At 45.1% G+C, this 18239-nt stretch overlaps 1 protein-coding gene across 1 annotated transcript; it reads left to right on the top strand.

Moving 5' to 3' along the window:
• Positions 1–3803: 3803 nt before the first annotated feature.
• On the top strand, positions 3804–7081 carry LOC119366058 (small RNA degrading nuclease 3-like). Its single transcript, XM_037631720.1, has 12 exons — positions 3804–4027; positions 4108–4287; positions 4402–4491; positions 4615–4683; positions 5036–5176; positions 5253–5369; positions 5452–5521; positions 5657–5757; positions 6048–6182; positions 6262–6369; positions 6449–6553; positions 6694–7081. The coding sequence occupies exons 1-12, from the start codon at positions 3995–3997 to the stop codon at positions 6934–6936; spliced, it is 1392 nt and encodes a 463-aa protein (XP_037487617.1). The 5' UTR covers positions 3804–3994; the 3' UTR covers positions 6937–7081.
• Positions 7082–18239: the final 11158 nt, after the last annotated feature.

Here is an 18239-nt window from a genome sequence, read left to right on the forward strand (position 1 = left end):
CTCCTGCCAGTTGCCGATAACTCTGTTACAAAACATGATCATCTCATATAATAAAATTTAGAACCATGTCTTGACCATATCACATCACAACATGCCCTGCAAAAACAAGTCAGACGTCCTCTACTTTGTTGTTGCAAGTTTTACGTGGCTGCTACGGGCTGATCAAGAACTGTTCTTACCTACGCATCAAAACCACAACGATAGTTCGTCAAGTTAGTGTTATTTTAACCTTCTCAAGGACCGGGCGTAGCTACACTCGGTTCAACTAAAGTTGGATAAACTGACACCCGCCAGCCACCTATGTGCAAATCACGTTAGTAGAACCAGTCTCGCGTAAGCGTACGTGTAATGTCGGTCCGGGCCGCTTCATCCAACAATACCGCCGAACCAAAGTATGACATGCTGGTAAGCAGTATGACTTGTATCGCCCACAACTCACTTGTGTTCTACTCGTGCATATAACATCTACGCATAAACCTGGCTCGGATGCCACTGTTGGGGAACGTAGTAATTTCAAACAATTTTCTACGCACACGCAAGATCATGGTGATGCAAAGCAACGAGAGGGGAGAGTGTTCTCCATGTACCCTAGTAGACCGAAAGCGGAAGCGTTAGCACAATGCGGTTGATGTAGTCGTACGTCTTCACGATCCGACCGATCCAAGTACCGAACGTACGGCACCTCCGAGTTCAGCACACGTTCAGCTCGATGACGTCCCACAAACTCCGATCCAGCAGAGCTTTGTGGGAGAGTTTCGTCAGCACGACGGCGTGATGACGGTGTTGATGATGCTACCGACGCAGGGCTTCGCCTAAGCACCGCTACGATATTATCGAGGTGGAATATGGTGGAGGGGGACACCGCACACGGCTGGGAGAGATCAACTGATCAACTTGTGTCTAGAGGTGCCCCCTGCCCCCGTATATAAAGGAGTGGAGGAGGGGGGAGGGCCGGCCCTCCTATGGCGCGCCCTGGAGGAGTCCTACTCCCACCGGGAGTAGGATTCCCCCCTTCCAAGTAGTAGGAGTAGGAGTCAAGGAAAGGGAAAAGAGAAGAGAAGGAAGGAGGGGGCGCAACCCCTCCCCCTAGTCCAATTCGGACTAGGCCTTGGGGGGCGCGCAACCTCCCCTCTCTCTTTCCCTTAAAGCCCAATAAGGCCCATGTACTCCTCGGCGAATTCCCGTAACTCTCCGGTACTTCGATAAATACCCGAATCACTCGGAACCTTTCTGATGTCCGAATATAGTCGTCCAATATACCGATCTTTATGTCTCGACCATTTCGAGACTCCTCGTCATGTCCCCGATCTCATCCGGGACTCCGAACTACCTTCGGTACATCAAAACACATAACTCATAATATAAATCGTCACCGAACGTTAAGCGTGCGGACCCTACGGGTTCGAGAACTATGTAGACATTACCGAGACACATCTCCGGTCAATAACCAATAGCGGAACCTGGATGCTCATATTGGCTCCCACATATTCTACGAAGATCTTTATCGGTCAAACCGCATAACAACATACATTGTTCCCTTTGTCATCGGTATGTTACTTGCCCGAGATTCGATCGTCGGTATCTCAATACCTAGTTCAATCTCGTTACCGGCAACTCTCTTTACTCGTTGTAATGCATCATCCCGCAACTAACTCATTAGTCACATTGCTTGCAAGGCTTATAGTGATGTGCATTACTGAGAGGACCCATAGATACCTCTCCGACAATCGGAGTGACAAATCCTAATCTCGAAATACGTCAACTCAACAAGTACCTTCGGAGACACCTCTAGAGCACATTTATAATCACCCAGTTACGTTGTGACGTTTGGTAACACACAAAGTGTTCCTCCGGTAAACGGGAGTTGCATAATCTCATAGCCATAGGAACATGTATAAATCATGAAGAAAGCAATAACAACATACTAAACGATCAAGTGCTAAGCTAACGGAATGGGTCAAGTCAATCACATCATTCTCCTAACGATGTGATCCCGTTAATCAAATGACAACTCATGTCTATGGCTAGAAAACTTAACCATCTTTGATTCAATGAGCTAGTCAAGTAGAGGCATACTAGTGACACTCTGTTTATCTATGTATTCACACATGTATCAAGTTTCCGGTTAATATAATTCTAGCATGAATAATAAACATTTATCATGAAATAAGGAAATAAATAATAACTTTATTATTGCCTCTTGGGCATATTTCCTTCATCCTCCACCTCCTTCATCTTTTGTCCTCTCCATTTGGTCCTTTGCACTTGTCGAGACAAATGCGAAGGCCCTTGCTCATTTTTCACTACATCCGAACGCCGATGTAGCGCGCCAATAAGGATGTGACGACACGATCCTTGCTCACTTGCCACCAAGGGGGTGACGACCCGACCCTTGCCCATTTGACACCATAGCCGAGTTCTGATGTGGCGCGTCACTTAGAGGGTTACGCCCCAACAAAAATCTTTTGGGTTTAATCTCCATAAGAATGGCCGAGGTTTTTACGTTGGCTCGTTAAGCCTATCACAACCCTCCTCCTTTACCCGGGCTTGGGACCGGCTATGTTGAGACAATATAGGCGGAGTTTGTCTTTCTAATCTACATATTTAAAATATTTTGAAATATAAAAAATGATTTTAATAATTATTTTTGAAAAAACACACATGACATCATCATAACATGAGCACGATGCGGCAGTTGGGTCTAGGCGAGCTGTTCTTAGGCGCCACAACGGGTGGCATATAGGTGCACCCATACACCGATGCAAGTCTGGGATTTACTAGTTAGTGAGTGTAGCGCTCACATCAGCTCCTAGGCCACGGCATAGCGCCCGTTCACCTATTTTTTTTCTAGCTACCATGTTATTTAATTGATTTTTTAAATTATTATTTTTTGTATATTTTTAAAAATTCATGAATTTGGATGAAATTCTAAAATTTTAAAAATATTCTCATAAAGGAAAAATATCAGTTTATTAAAAAATATATTTTTGAATTTGAAAAAAATCATGTTATTTTAAATATCCGTAAATTGAAAATGTTCATGAAAAGCAAAAGATGTTTTGAACTAAAAAATGTTGATGAATTGGAAAAATAGTTCTGATTTTGAATAAAGACATGAATTGTAAAATAAAGAATATGTAAAAATATAAATTAAGAACGAAAAAGGGAAAGAAAAAATAATTAAAATATGGGGAAAAGTAAAAAAAATAGAAGAACTGGTCGGAAGCTTCTCAGTTTTGGGAAATAATTGTAACTTTATTCATAACCAAAACCATTATAGATACATTTGCTTTGGATCTAGGATCGAATAAATTGCAAAGCAACTCACACAACTATAAGAATTAAAATGAAATTTCTTGGAGATATCTTCTTCGTGGTATTAATCTTTGCAAGCTGAAATATCCCCAATATTTTAGTACAAAGATTGCAATTGAACTGGAATAGCGCCACTGCTGCTCAACCACATGAACGAACTTTGATTACCAAAAAAGGTTTCTGAAATCTCTTGTGTCGGCCATACAATAAAAATGAGAAGCTATGAGCGCTGAACATAGTTGGGCCGGAGATGATCCCCTAGAAAACGGATTACGACTAGATGAGCCGGCCCAGTAGGAACGAAAATGGGCGGCCTGTACCAGTAAGCTAGTATTTGGTTTGTCTCAAAAAAAAAAGTAAGCTAGCATTTGGCGCCTTAAATGCCACATGGGCTTTTCCGCAATTATGGGCCGTTAATGGACAAATCCTTCCACGAAGCTGCGTCGTCAAACTACTGGGCTAACCCTCTCTACTAGCCCTAGAAGCAGGACTTTTTCGGCCATCTTCCCGTGCCGCGCACTGCTCGACCGCCGCCGCCGTCTGCACCCAAAGCAATACGCCGCCGCGCCGCCTCCCTCCCAGCCACCATCTCTTTTCGACGCCGCGGAAGAGAAGGCCGTCCGAGGACAAGCCAAGCACCAACAACCCTTCCCCCTTCCGTCGCCCTCGCACCCGTCCGATGGGCGAGCGGCTCGCCGGCGCCGAGAAAGAGGTAAAAAAGCAAGAGAGTCAGCGAGCGAGAACCTGCCGGAGAGGTCTGTATCTTATTCCGCGTGCTTTTGTACTTGCCAGGTGCTCGTGGAGATCGTGAGGTTCACCCAGAAGAACGGGCTGAAGGGGGCCGAGGGGGGATGGAAGGACTTCCTGGCACGGAACGACAAGAAGTTCGGCGCCTCCGTCAGCGACCCCAAGAAGCGGACCAAGGACGTGCTGCTCGCGTTCCTTGTAACCTTCTCCAAAGATTTCCAGAAGGTAGTGCTTTGATTCGGAGCCAGCCGTGTCTCACACTCTCACTGCATACGCAGCTCTGTTTTATGCATCCGGGCCATGGCACTGACAGTTTTGAGGCTCTGCTTTTGGTTCCAGTACTTCCGCAAATTGGTGAGGCGTCACGCTGAACGGAGAGCTATCGAGCAGTATATGAATGAGTTTTCCGGCAAGATTTCTCCAGAGCAGGTAATGTTCGCCTTCCTGCAGGGTCACTGTGAGCAATTGGGTTGCTGTATTCATGTAGTTTTCAAGGACATTGAACATTGTTTGGTGAACCATTGTATTGATGTATGTATTGTGCAAATGCAGAAGCTTGTTCAGTTGACGACAGAACACCTTGACTACAGGAAAAACTACTACTTCCCATCTTATCAAGAGGTAAGTACAAGCTAACAAAGGATGATCCAACATTTTGTGTTTCTTGCACGTTTTTCTGTCAAAATTAGGTTTTAGGCCAGAATAGCTTTCATGATTGTTTTGCTTGGATCACATTTTCACATCGGTACTTGTACATCGCGTAGGATTCTTTATACAAAACCCAAAACATATTTATCCCTTGTCTAAGTTGCAAAGCTCAAGGTCAATTTATAGTCTCATCTCCTTGTTGTACTTTAGTAACTTTAATAATGATGTAGTATTAGTATCTTGGACTCTTCATGTACTTGTCTGATAATTAAGGAATATTTCAGCTTCTCCACTACCAAAATTTATTGGCATTACTTATTTGCAGGGGTGGAAAGTAATGCGGATAGGAAAAGTTTCTAGTAGTATGAACTCTGGAGCCATGTTGGCAATTGACTGCGAGATGGTCCTTTGCCACGATGGTACAGAAGCTGTCGTCCGAGTATGTGTTGTAGACAACAAACTGGAGGTAACATATTATTTTTGCTAAATAAAGTGTATTTAGATTTGTTTATCTAGTCCCGCTAACATTCATTTTTTGCCAGGTGAAGTTGGATACACTTGTAAATCCCCTCAAAGCTGTTGCAGATTACAGGACACACATCACTGGTGTATCTAAGAAGGATTTAGAAGGAGTCACATGCTCATTAGTTGATATTCAGGTATGTTGTCTGTACAAGCATCTTGCATATTTTTTTTTTATTTCCTTCTTGTGAGTTATATTTGTGTCCCTTTCTTCTGTAGAAATCATTGAAGAAAATCTTGGCCAAAGGAAAGATTTTGGTTGGGCATAGCTTATATAGAGATCTATATGGTAAGGTGTGATTGGATCATGTCTAATCTTCTTGAAGTAGTTATATTCAGTGCTTGTATTGTGTTTGTTAGACATGTTTTTTTTCTTCGCATAACATTTAACTCAAGGTCCTATTATTCCTCTCTCTGATTTCAGCTCTCAAGTTTGATTACAGTCGAGTCATTGATACGGCATACATCTTTAAGTATGCGAATTTACCTACTACTTCAACAGCTTCTTTGAACAGCCTTTGCAAGGTATGGTCACAGGGGCACCATATAACAGTGTTTCCGCTTCTGCTAAATGAGCAACATTTTGCACTCAATACAGATATAGTGACATAAAAGGACTCCTTTGGGATCTCATGCCCCCCTAAACTGTCTAGAGTAATGTTTGATTTCAGGATTGAAAGATACTTCCATTCTTTTTTTGGTTTAATTTTTTCCCCTGTTGGTGCTGCAAGCCGGCCCTCTTAGATTTTGAGATAGAAAACCCATGGTATGTGTCTATGAATGCTAAATTGTTTACTTATGTTTTGTGCCTGTAGTCTGTTTGTGGGTATTCCGTTCGGGAGGACGGAGAACCACATAACTGCTTGAAGGATGCAGAAGCTGCGATGAATCTAGTTACTGCAAAGCTCAAGCATGGATTTAATGATCCCATCGAAATTGCGGAGAATAGTGTAAGAGTTGAAAGGAAGTTCTTAGTCCTTCCCGTTGTTATTCAAGTTGCTACCTGACTTATTTGTTTTTATTTCTTAGGTACCTGAACCTGACCAGATGAAGTTGCTTGCTCATAGAATTCCAGTCTACCTTCCTTGTCAAGAGCTGCTTAAAATATTCTCTGGGAATCCCAGCATCGATGAGAAGGTTTTCTCAGAGCTTTTGTTGCTTGTTCGATAAACTTATATGCATAAATTAGTGATTTATACCCTTTCCTTTTCAACAGATTGATTCAAGGATTCGAGGCGAGTTTTACTCTACGTGTATTTCTTTTAATGACATAGATGAGGCAGATAAAGCCTTTGATGAATTAGATGGCCAAGAGACTAAGGTACGCGTGACTTCATAGTTTGGTTCGTTACCATAGTTTGCTTATTCAACTGAATTTCTGGATAGCACCAGTCTGAATTGCTGAAACATGCAGCGGCACACGATTAACTTTGTACTTTATACTTTTGCTGAAACATTCAGGACTCCAGTGGGCGACTCCAAAAATCGGTACTCCTGAAGCGTGACAATGGAGATGTCGCGGGCTTCTTTGTCAGGAAGATGGTATATGGTTCCCGACTCAGCAATTCTGAAGTTTTGAAGAAGAGGCCACAGCCTACTGAGAACACGGAGCAAAAGAAAGAAGATGCCAATGGGGATAAGCGAAAAAGGCAAAGAACTAGCAAGAAGCATGCGAAGAAAGCAAAGGCACCGGTTGTCGAGTGAAGAGCTTCAGGGGTGGGCTGATGCTGCGCCCATCTTGTTACAAATGGATGCCAATCGATTGTATGAGGTGTTGTCGGTGAAGGATTTTCAGATCAGACACGCTGGAAGCACTGGATGTCGAGAGGAACAGTTTTGTCATGACTCAGCAAGCATTTTTGGTGATCTCTAACCTCTAGGTCTTCCCCATCTAGGCGGTTGATAGCTAACCAAGGATCATGAAATTTTGTTTGCATGGAAGGGTTTGCTAACTGACTTAAACTTGAGTGTACTTTCAGCTGAATGTGGTAAGGGTTTAGGAAGTCTGCATGATCAGACTGTTCTTGCGCCATGTGATATTGCTGTTTACTGGTAGCATTTGGAGATCCACTAAATTGGAGGTTGGTAACATAAAAATGGTAACATAAAAAAAACACTAGCAGGCTATCAGAATTTGGAGGTTGGTGGATTAATTCCTAGATAAAATTGTGGTTGTGTTCAAGGTTCATTAGCAGAATTTTGCATAAGTAGTAAGATTTTCATTATATCGTAAGTGTTCAATGTTTAGAATATCCTATAAATGAGATTCCTTTTCTTCTCATTGTTCATCAAATGTGGTAAACAATAACCTTTTTTTAAACAAAACTAGCTAAAACTTGCATTTCTAGAGAAGTTAAATGTTGGTGCATAGCTATAGAGGATTATTTTATTGCATGCTATTTTGCAGGTAATATTGCATGTTGTTTAATGCTTGTGGCATCATACAAAAATATCTCAAAAGATCGAACATGCCGCTGCCAACTCAAACCTCTATTAGAATATTAACAAAATGAGCGTCTTTCTACGTTTATCCAAGAGAGTAGGAACGAATGCATTGCACATTTCATCTCTGCATTATCTCTCTTAGCTTGAAAACACATCTCACCCCACCACTTTTTTCACAACAACGTGTTTGGCTACAATGGGGAAATGGAATTGGAGTTAACATGTGGGAGTTTGCTAGGGGATTAGGCATGGGAAGTTGATTTTTAGTCCCAATTTCAAGTTTGATGTGTGGTGGGAACTAGTAAAGAGAATTTGAGAGGACCCTGAAAAAAGAGAGAATTTGAGAGGAAGTAGCATTCCTGCTTATCTAATGTCCCTTATCAAGTTTCCTAAATGGGTTGTGAATGCTATTTCCTCTCAAATGGCTCACTTATTATGGCGCAACTGATGGGTAACGAAGCATGAAAATCAATTTTTTCCCTACAAACACCCAAGATCTATCTAGGAGAAGCATAACAACGAGAGGGGAGAGTTTGTCTACATACCCTCGTAGACCGAAAGCGGAAGCATATATAACGCGGTTGATGTAGTTGTACTCTTCGCGATCCGATCACGATGCAACCGATCTAGTGCCGAGCGGACAACACCTTCGAGTTTAGCACACGTGCGACTCGATGACGTCTCCTCCTTGATCCAGCAAGAGAAAGGCGGAGAAGTAGATGGGATCACAACCAGCACGGTGGCGTGGTGGTGATGGTGGTGGTGGAGCTAGTTCAGCAGGGCTTCGCCAAGCGCTACTAGAACGAGGACGGAGGAACTACAGAGTAATGAGAGAGAGAGGGGCGCCAAGGGCTTGGTGTGTGCTCTTGGGGCACCCCCACCCTCTATATATAGGTGGAGGGGCGTGGGAAACAACCCCTCCAAGCCCTAGGGCGCAACCATGGGGAAGAGGACTTGTACTCAGTCCAATCCTATTCCTACTAGGACTCCTCCCTTTCCCCCTTCCCTAGCCATATGGGTTTTTGAGGACTTGGTGCGCCTAGCCCAATAAGGCTAGGGCGCCTCCCTCTCAGCCCTTGCCAGCCCTTGGGTCGTGGTGGACCCACTTGTGGACTTCCGGACCCCTCAGGAATCCTCCGAAACCTTTTAGAAGCTTCACAGTACAATACCGAAAAAACTACATCTTTTTCCGGAACCCAAAATATGACTTCCCATATATAAATCTGTACCTCTCGACCATTCCGAGACTCCTCGTGGCGTCCGAGATCTTATCCGGGACTCCGAACAACATTCGGTTACCAATCATCAAATTGTTGGGTAACGTTGCAGAAAACAAAAATTTTCCTACTCGTTTCACCAAGATCATCTAGGAGTTCATCTAGCAATGAGTGATGAGATGCATCTACATACCTTTGTAGATCGCGAGCGGAAGCGTTCAAAAGAACGGTGATGATGTAGTCGTACTCGACGTGATCCAAATCACCGATGACCAGCGCCGAACGGACGGCACCTCCGCGTTCAACACACGTACGGAACAGCCACGTCTCCTCCTTCTTGATCCAGCAAGGGAGGGAGGAGAGGTTGAGGGAGATGGCACCAGCAGCAGCATGACGGCGTGGTGTTGATGGAGTTGCAGTACTCCGGCAGAGCTTCGCTAAGCACTATGGAGGTGGAGGAGGTGTTGGGGAGGGAGAAGGAGGCAACCAAAGGCCAGGGCGTTCAGGTATGAAGTCCCTCCTCTCCCCCACTATATATAGGAGGGCCAAGGGGGGGTGGCCGTCCCTAGGAGATCCAATCTCCTAGGGGGTGCGGCGGCCAAGGGGGGGTTTCCCTCCCCCCCAAGGCACCTAGGAGGTGCCTTCCCCTCCTAGGACTCTTTCCCCCTTAAACCCTAGGCGCATGGGCCTATGTGGGGCTGGTGCCCTTGGCCCATTAGGCCAAGGCGCACCCCCTACAGCCCATGTGCCCCCCCGGGACAGGTGGACCCACCCGGTGGACCCCCGGGACCCTTCCGGTGGTCCCGGTACAATACCGATAACCCGAAACTTGTCCCGATGCCCGAAACAGGACTTCCCATATATAAATCTTTACCTCCGGACCATTCCGGAACTCCTCGTGACGTCCGGGATCTCATCTGGGACTCCGAACAACATTCGGGTTACTGCATATACATATCCCTACAACCCTAGCGTAACTGAACCTTAAGTGTGTAGACCCTACGGGTTCGGGAGACAAGCAGACATGACCGAGACGACTCTCCGGTCAATAACCAACAGCGGGATCTGGATACCCATGCTGGCTCCCACATGCTCCACGATGATCTCATCGGATGAACCACGATGTCGAGGATTCTATCAACCCCGTACGCTATTCCCTTTGTCTATCGATATGTTACTTGCCCGAGATTCGATCGTCGGTATCCCAATACCTCGTTCAATCTCGTTACCGGCAAGTCACTTTACTCGTACCGTAATGCATGATCCCGTGACCAGACACTTGGCCACTCTGAGCTCATTATGATGATGCATTACCGAGTGGGCCCAGTGATACCTCTCCGTCATACGGAGTGACAAATCCCAGTCTTGATCCATGTCACCCAACAGACACTTTCGGAGATGCCCGTAGTCTACCTTTATAGTCACCCAGTTACGTTGTGACGTTTGGCATACCCAAAGCACTCCTACGGTATCCGGGAGTTACACGATCTCATGGTCTAAGGAAAAGATACTTGACATTGGAAAACTCTAGCAAATGAACTATACGATCTTGTGCTATGTTTAGGATTGGGTCTTGTCCATCACATCATTCTCCTAATGATGTGATCTCGTTATCAATGACATCCAGTGTCCATAGTCAGGAAACCATGACTATCTGTTGATCAACGAGCTAGTCAACTAGAGGCTTACTAGGGACATGTTGATGTCTGTTATTCACACATGTATTACGATTTCCGGATAACACAATTATAGCATGAATAAAGACAATTATCATGAACAAGGAAATATAATAATAATGCTTTTATTATTGCCTCTAGGGCATATTTCCAACAGTCTCCCACTTGCACTAGAGTCAATAATCTAGTTACATTGTGATGAATCGAACACCCATGGAATTCTGGTGTTGATCATGTTTTGCTCTAGGGAGAGGTTTAGTCAACGGATCTGCTATATTCAGGTCCGTATGTACTTTACAAATCTCTATGTCTCCATCTTGAACATTTTCACAAATGGAGTTGAAGCGACGCTTGATGTGCCTTGTCTTCTTGTGAAACCTGGGCTCCTTGGCAAGTGCAATAGCTCCAGTGTTGTCACAGAAGAGCTTGATCGGCCCCGACGCATTGGGTATGACTCCTAGGTCGGTGATGAACTCCTTCACCCATATTGCTTCATGTGCTGCCTCTGAGGCTGCCATGTACTCCGCCTCACATGTAGATCCCGCCACGACGCTTTGCTTGCAACTGCACCAGCTTACTGCCCCACCATTCAAAATATACACGTATCCGGTTTGTGACTTAGAGTCATCCAGATCTGTGTCGAAGCTAGCATCGACGTAACCCTTTACGACGAGCTCTTCGTCACCTCCATAAACGAGAAACATTTCCTTAGTCCTTTTCAGGTACTTCAGGATATTCTTGACCGCTGTCCAGTGTTCCTTGCCGGGATTACTTTGGTACCTTCCTACCAAACTGACGGCAAGGTTAACATCAGGTCTGGTACACAGCATGGCATACATAATAGAACCTATGGCTGAGGCATAGGGGATGACGCTCATCTCTTCTATATCTTCTGCCGTGGTCGGACATTGAGCTGAGCTCAATTTCATACCTTGCAACACAGGCAAGAACCCCTTCTTGGATTGATCCATATTGAACTTCTTCAATATCTTATCAAGGTATGTGCTTTGTGAAAGACCTATGAGGCGTCTCGATCTATTTCTATAGATTTTGATGCCTAATATATAAGCAGCTTCTCCAAGGTCCTTCATTGAAAAACTTTTATTCAAGTAGGCCTTGATGCTGTCCAAGAGTTCTATATCATTTCCCATCAACAGTATGTCATCTACATATAATATGAGAAATGCTACAGAGCTCCCACTCACTTTCTTGTAAACGCAGGCTTCTCCATAAGTCTGTGTAAACCCAAACGCTTTGATCATCTCATCAAAGCGAATGTTCCAACTCCGAGATGCTTGCACCAGCCCATAAATCGAGCGTTGGAGCTTGCACACTTTGTCAGCATTCTTAGGATCGACAAAACCTTCCGGCTGCATCATATACAATTCTTCCTTAAGGAAACCATTAAGGAATGCCGTTTTGACGTCCATTTGCCATATTTCGTAATCATAGAATGCGGCAATTGCTAACATGATTCGGACGGACTTCAGCTTCGCTACCGATGAGAAAGTCTCATCGTAGTCAACCCCTTGAACTTGTCGATAACCCTTAGCGACAAGCCGAGCTTTATAGATGGTCACATTACCATCCGCGTCTGTCTTCCTCTTAAAGATCCATTTATTTTCTATGGCTCGCCGCTCAACGGGCAAGTCAGTCAAAGTCCATACTTTGTTTTCATACATGGATCCTATCTCGGATTTCATGGCTTCTAGCCATTTGTCGGAATCCGGGCCCGCCATCGCTTCTTCATAGTTCGAAGGTTCACCATTGTCTAACAGCATGATTTCCAAGACAGGGTTGCCGTACCACTCTGGTGCGGAACGTGTCCTTGTGGACCTTCGAATTTCAGTAGGGGCTTGATCAGAAGTATCTTGATCATTTTCATTAACTTCCTCTCTAGTCGGTGCAGGCACCTCAGGAACATTTTCTTGAGTTGCGCCATTTTCCGGTTCAAGAGGTAATACTTCATCAAGCTCTACTTTCCTCCCACTTACTTCTTTCGAGAGAAACTCTTTCTCCAGAAAGGACCCATTCTTGGCAACAAAGGTCTTGCCTTCGGATCTGAGGTAGAAGGTGTACCCAATAGTTTCTTTTGGGTATCCTATGAAGACGCATTTTTCCGACTTGGGTTCGAGCTTTTCAGGTTGAAGTTTCTTGACATAAGCATCGCATCCCCAAACTTTTAGAAACGACAGCTTAGGTTTCTTTCCAAACCATAATTCATACGGTGTCGTCTCAACGGATTTCGACGGAGCCCTATTTAAAGTGAATGCGGCAGTCTCTAAAGCATAGCCCCAAAAAGAAAGCGGTAAATCGGTAAGAGACATCATAGATCGCACCATATCTAACAGAGTGCGATTACGACGTTCGGACACACCATTACGCTGAGGTGTTCCAGGCGGCGTGAGTTGTGAAACTATTCCACATTTTCTTAAGTGTGCCCCAAACTCGTGACTCAAGTATTCTCCTCCACGATCTGATCGTAGAAACTTGATTTTCCTGTCACGTTGATTTTCAACCTCACTCTGAAATTCCTTGAACTTTTCAAAGGTTTCAGACTTGTATTTCATTAAGTAGATATACCCATACCTACTTAGATCATCAGTGAGAGTGAGAACATAACGATAGCCACCGCGAGCCTCAACACTCATCGGACCGCACACATCTATATGTATGATTTCCAATAAGTCGGTTGCTCGCTCCATTGTTCCTGAGAACGGAGTCTTGGTCATTTTACCCATCAGGTATGGTTCGCACGTGTCAAATGATTCATAATCAAGAGACTCTAAAAGTCCATCAACATGGAGCTTCTTCATGCGTTTGACACCTATGTGACCAAGGCGGCAGTGCCACAAGTATGTGGGACTATCATTATCAACCTTACTTCTTTTGGTACTCACATTATGAACATGTGTAGCATCACGTTCGAGATTCATAAAAAATAAACCATTCACCATAGGAGCATGACCATAAAACATATCTCTCATAAAAATGGAACAACCATTATTCTCAGATTTAAAAGAGTAGCCATCTCGAATTAAACGAGATCCCGATACAATGTTCATGCTCAAAGCTGGCACTAAATAACAATTATTAAGGTTTAAAACTAATCCCGAAGGGAGATGCAGAGGTAGCGTGCCGACGGCGATCACATTGACCTTGGAACCATTCCCGACGCGCATCGTCACCTCGTCCTTTGCCAGTTTCCGCTTATTCTGCAGCCCCTGCTTTGAGTTACAAATGTGAGCAACTGCACCGGTATCAAATACCCAGGAGCCACTACGGGCACTAGTAAGGTACACATCAATTACATGTATATCACATATACCTTTTGTTTTGCCGGCCTTCTTATCCGCTAAGTGCTTAGGGCAGTTCCGCTTCCAGTGACCGCTTCCCTTGCAATAAAAGCACTCAGTCTCGGGCTTGGGTCCATTCTTTGACTTCTTCCCGGCAGCTTGCTTGCCGGGCGCGGCAACCTCCTTGCCGTCCTTCTTGAAGTTCTTTTTACCCTTGCCTTTCTTGAACTTAGTGGTTTTATTGACCATCAACACTTGATGTTCCTTCCTGACTTCTACCTCTGCTGATTTCAGCATAGCAAATACTTCAGGAATGGTCTTTTCCATCCCCTGCATATTGAAGTTCATCACAAAGCTCTTGTAGCTTGGTGGAAGCGACTGGAGGATTCTGTCAATGACCGCATCATCCGGGAGATTAACTCCCAGCTGAGTTAAGCGGTTATGCAACCCAGACATAGTGAGTATGTGCTCACTGACAGAACTGTTTTCCTCCATCTTACAGCTGAAGAATTTGTCGGAGACTTCATATCTCTCGACCCGGGCATGAGCTTGGAAAACCATTTTCAGCTCTTCGAACATCTCATATGCTCCATGTCTCTCAAAACGCTTTTGGAGCCCCGGCTCTAGGCTGTAAAGCATGCCGCACTGAACGAGGGAGTAGTCATCGAAACATGCCTGCCAAGCGTTCATAACATCTTGTTCTGCAGGGAGAACGGGTGCGTCACCAAGCGGTGCTTGTAGGACATAATCTTTCTTGGAAGCTATGAGGATGATCCTCAGGTTCCGGACCCAGTCCGTATAGTTGCTGCCATCGTCCTTCAGCTTAGTTTTCTCTAGGAACGCGTTGAAGTTGAGGACTACGTTGGCCATTTGATCTACAAGACATATTGCAAAGATTTTAGACTAAGTTCATGATAATTAAGTTCAACTAATCAAATTATTAGTGAACTCCCACTTAGATTAGACATCCCTCTATCCATCTAAGTATTACATGATCCGAGTTAAACTAGACCGTGTCCGATCATCACGTGGGACGGACTAGTCAACATCGGTGAACATCTTCATGTTGATCGTATCTTCTATACGACTCATGCTCGACCTTTCGGTCTTCTGTGTTCCGAGGCCATGTCTGTACATGCTAGGCTCGTCAAGTCAACCTAAGTGTTTGCATGTGTAAATCTGTCTTACACCCGTTGTATGTGAACGTCTGAATAAAACACCCGATCATCACGTGGTGTTTTGAAACAGCGAACTGTCGCAACGGTGCACAGTTAGGGGGAACACTTCTTGAATTTATTATGAGGGATCATCTTATTTACTACCGTCGTTCTAAGTAAACAAGATGCAAAACATGATAAACATCATATGCAATCAAATAATAAACGTGACATGATATGGCCAATATCACATAGCTCCTTTGATCTCCATCTTGGGGCTCCATGATCATCTTGTCACCGGCTTGACACCATGATCTCCATCATCATGATCTCCATCATCGTGTCTCCATGAAGTTGCTCGCCAACTATTACTTCTACTACTATGGCTAACGCGTTTAGCAATAAAGTAAAGTAATTTACATGGCGTTTCTCGATGACACGCAGGTCATTAAAAGAATAAAGACAACTCCTATGGCTCCTGCCGGTTGTCATACTCATCGACATGCAAGTCGTGATTCCTATTACAATAGCATGAACATCTCATACATCACATATAGATCATTCATCATTCATCACAACTTTGGCCATATCATATCACAAACCACTTGCTGCAAAAACAAGTTAGACGTCCTCTAATTGTTGTTGCAAGTTTTACGTGGCTGAATTAGGGTTCTAGCAAGAACGTTTTCTTACCTACGTTAAAGCCACAACGTGATTTGTCAACTTCTATTTACCCTTCATAAGGACCCTGTTCATCGATTCCGCTCCAACTAAAGTAGGAGAGACAGACACCCGCCAGCCACCTTATGCATCTAGTGCATGTTAGTCGGTGGAACCGGTCTCACGTAAGCGTACGTGTAAGGTTGGTCCGGGCCGCTTCATCCCACAATACCGCTGAAGCAAGAAAGGACTAGTAACGGCAAGAAAGTTGACAAATCTACGCCCACAACAAATTGTGTTCTACTCGCGCAAGAAGAACTACGCATAGACCTAGCTCATGATGCCACTGTTGGGTAACGTTGCAGAAAACAAAAATTTTCCTACTCGTTTCACCAAGATCATCTAGGAGTTCATCTAGCAACGAGTGATGAGATGCATCTACATACCTTTGTAGATCGCGAGCGGAAGCGTTCAAAAGAACGGTGATGATGTAGTCGTACTCGACGTGATCCAAATCACCGATGACCAGCGCCGAACGGACGGCACCTCCGCGTTCAACACACGTACGGAACAGCCACGTCTCCTCCTTCTTGATCCAGCAAGGGAGGGAGGAGAGGTTGAGGGAGATGGCACCAGCAGCAGCACGACGGCGTGGTGTTGATGGAGCTGCAGTACTCCGGCAGAGCTTCGCTAAGCACTATGGAGGTGGAGGAGGTGTTGGGGAGGGAGAAGGAGGCAACCAAAGGCCAGGGCGTTCAGGTATGAAGTCCCTCCTCTCCCCCACTATATATAGGAGGGCCAAGGGGGGTGGCCGGCCCTAGGAGATCCAATCTCCTAGGGGGTGCGGCGGCCAAGGGGGGTTTCCCTCCCCCCCAAGGCACCTAGGAGGTGCCTTCCCCTCCTAGGACTCTTTCCCCCTTAAACCCTAGGCGCATGGGCCTATGTGGGGCTGGTGCCCTTGGCCCATTAGGCCAAGGCGCACCCCCTACAGCCCATGTGGCCCCCCGGGACAGGTGGACCCACCCGGTGGACCCCCGGGACCCTTCCGGTGGTCCCGGTACAATACCGATAACCCCGAAACTTGTCCCGATGCCCGAAACAGGACTTCCCATATATAAATCTTTACCTCCGGACCATTCCGGAACTCCTCGTGACGTCCGGGATCTCATCCGGGACTCCGAACAACATTCGGGTTACTGCATATACATATCCCTACAACCCTAGCGTAACTGAACCTTAAGTGTGTAGACCCTACGGGTTTGGGAGACAAGCAGACATGACCGAGACGACTCTCCGGTCAATAACCAACAGCGGGATCTGGATACCCATGTTGGCTCCCACATGCTCCACGATGATCTCATCGGATGAACCACGATGTCGAGGATTCTATCAACCCCGTACGCTATTCCCTTTGTCTATCGATATGTTACTTGCCCGAGATTCGATCGTCGGTATCCCAATACCTCGTTCAATCTCGTTACCGGCAAGTCACTTTACTCGTACCGTAATGCATGATCCCGTGACCAGACACTTGGCCACTCTGAGCTCATTATGATGATGCATTACCGAGTGGGCCCAGTGATACCTCTCCGTCATACGGAGTGACAAATCCCAGTCTTGATCCATGTCACCCAACAGACACTTTCGGAGATGCCCGTAGTCTACCTTTATAGTCACCCAGTTACGTTGTGACGTTTGGCATACCCAAAGCACTCCTACGGTATCCGGGAGTTACACGATCTCATGGTCTAAGGAAAAGATACTTGACATTGGAAAACTCTAGCAAATGAACTATACGATCTTGTGCTATGTTTAGGATTGGGTCTTGTCCATCACATCATTCTCCTAATGATGTGATCTCGTTATCAATGACATCCAGTGTCCATAGTCAGGAAACCATGACTATCTGTTGATCAACGAGCTAGTCAACTAGAGGCTTACTAGGGACATGTTGATGTCTGTTATTCACACATGTATTACGATTTCCGGATAACACAATTATAGCATGAATAAAGACAATTATCATGAACAAGGAAATATAATAATAATGCTTTTATTATTGCCTCTAGGGCATATTTCCAACACAAATATCCCAATACTACTTTAGCGTCAACGAACGTTAAGTGTGTGACCCTGCGGGTTCGGGAACCATGTAGTCATGACCGAGACACCTCTCCGGTCAATAACCAATAGCGGGACCTGGATGCCCATATTGATTCCTACATATTCCACGGAGATCTTTTATCGGTTGAACCACGATGTCAAGGATTCAGTTAATCCCGTATGTAATTCCCTTTGTCGGTGATATGTTACTTGCCCGAGATTCGATCGTCGATATCTCCATACCTAGTTCAATCTCTTTACCGACAAGTCTCTGTACTCGTTCCTTAATACAAGAACCCGTGACTAACTCATTAGTCAAATTGCTTGCAAGCTCTTTAAGATGTTGTATTACCGAGAGGGCCCAGAGATATCTCTCTGTCATACGGAGTGACTGAAAGAACATGCGGTGCCCCCATGTTTGGTTTTGGTAATTGATGACAATCTCTATGGACT

The sequence above is a fragment of the Triticum dicoccoides genome, chromosome 2B, assembly GCF_002162155.2.
Source record: "Triticum dicoccoides isolate Atlit2015 ecotype Zavitan chromosome 2B, WEW_v2.0, whole genome shotgun sequence".
Classification (NCBI taxonomy): domain Eukaryota; kingdom Viridiplantae; phylum Streptophyta; class Magnoliopsida; order Poales; family Poaceae; genus Triticum; species Triticum dicoccoides.

Bases quoted from the DNA above. Each gene is read 5' to 3' on its own strand.
- LOC119366058 (XM_037631720.1), top strand. From the start codon at position 3,995: ATGGGCGAGCGGCTCGCCGGCGCCGAGAAAGAG. The intron at 6,370-6,448 runs GTTTTCTCAGAG...CCTTTTCAACAG, and splicing joins ATCCCAGCATCGATGAGAAG to ATTGATTCAAGGATTCGAGG. The intron at 6,554-6,693 runs GTACGCGTGACT...TGAAACATTCAG, and splicing joins TAGATGGCCAAGAGACTAAG to GACTCCAGTGGGCGACTCCA.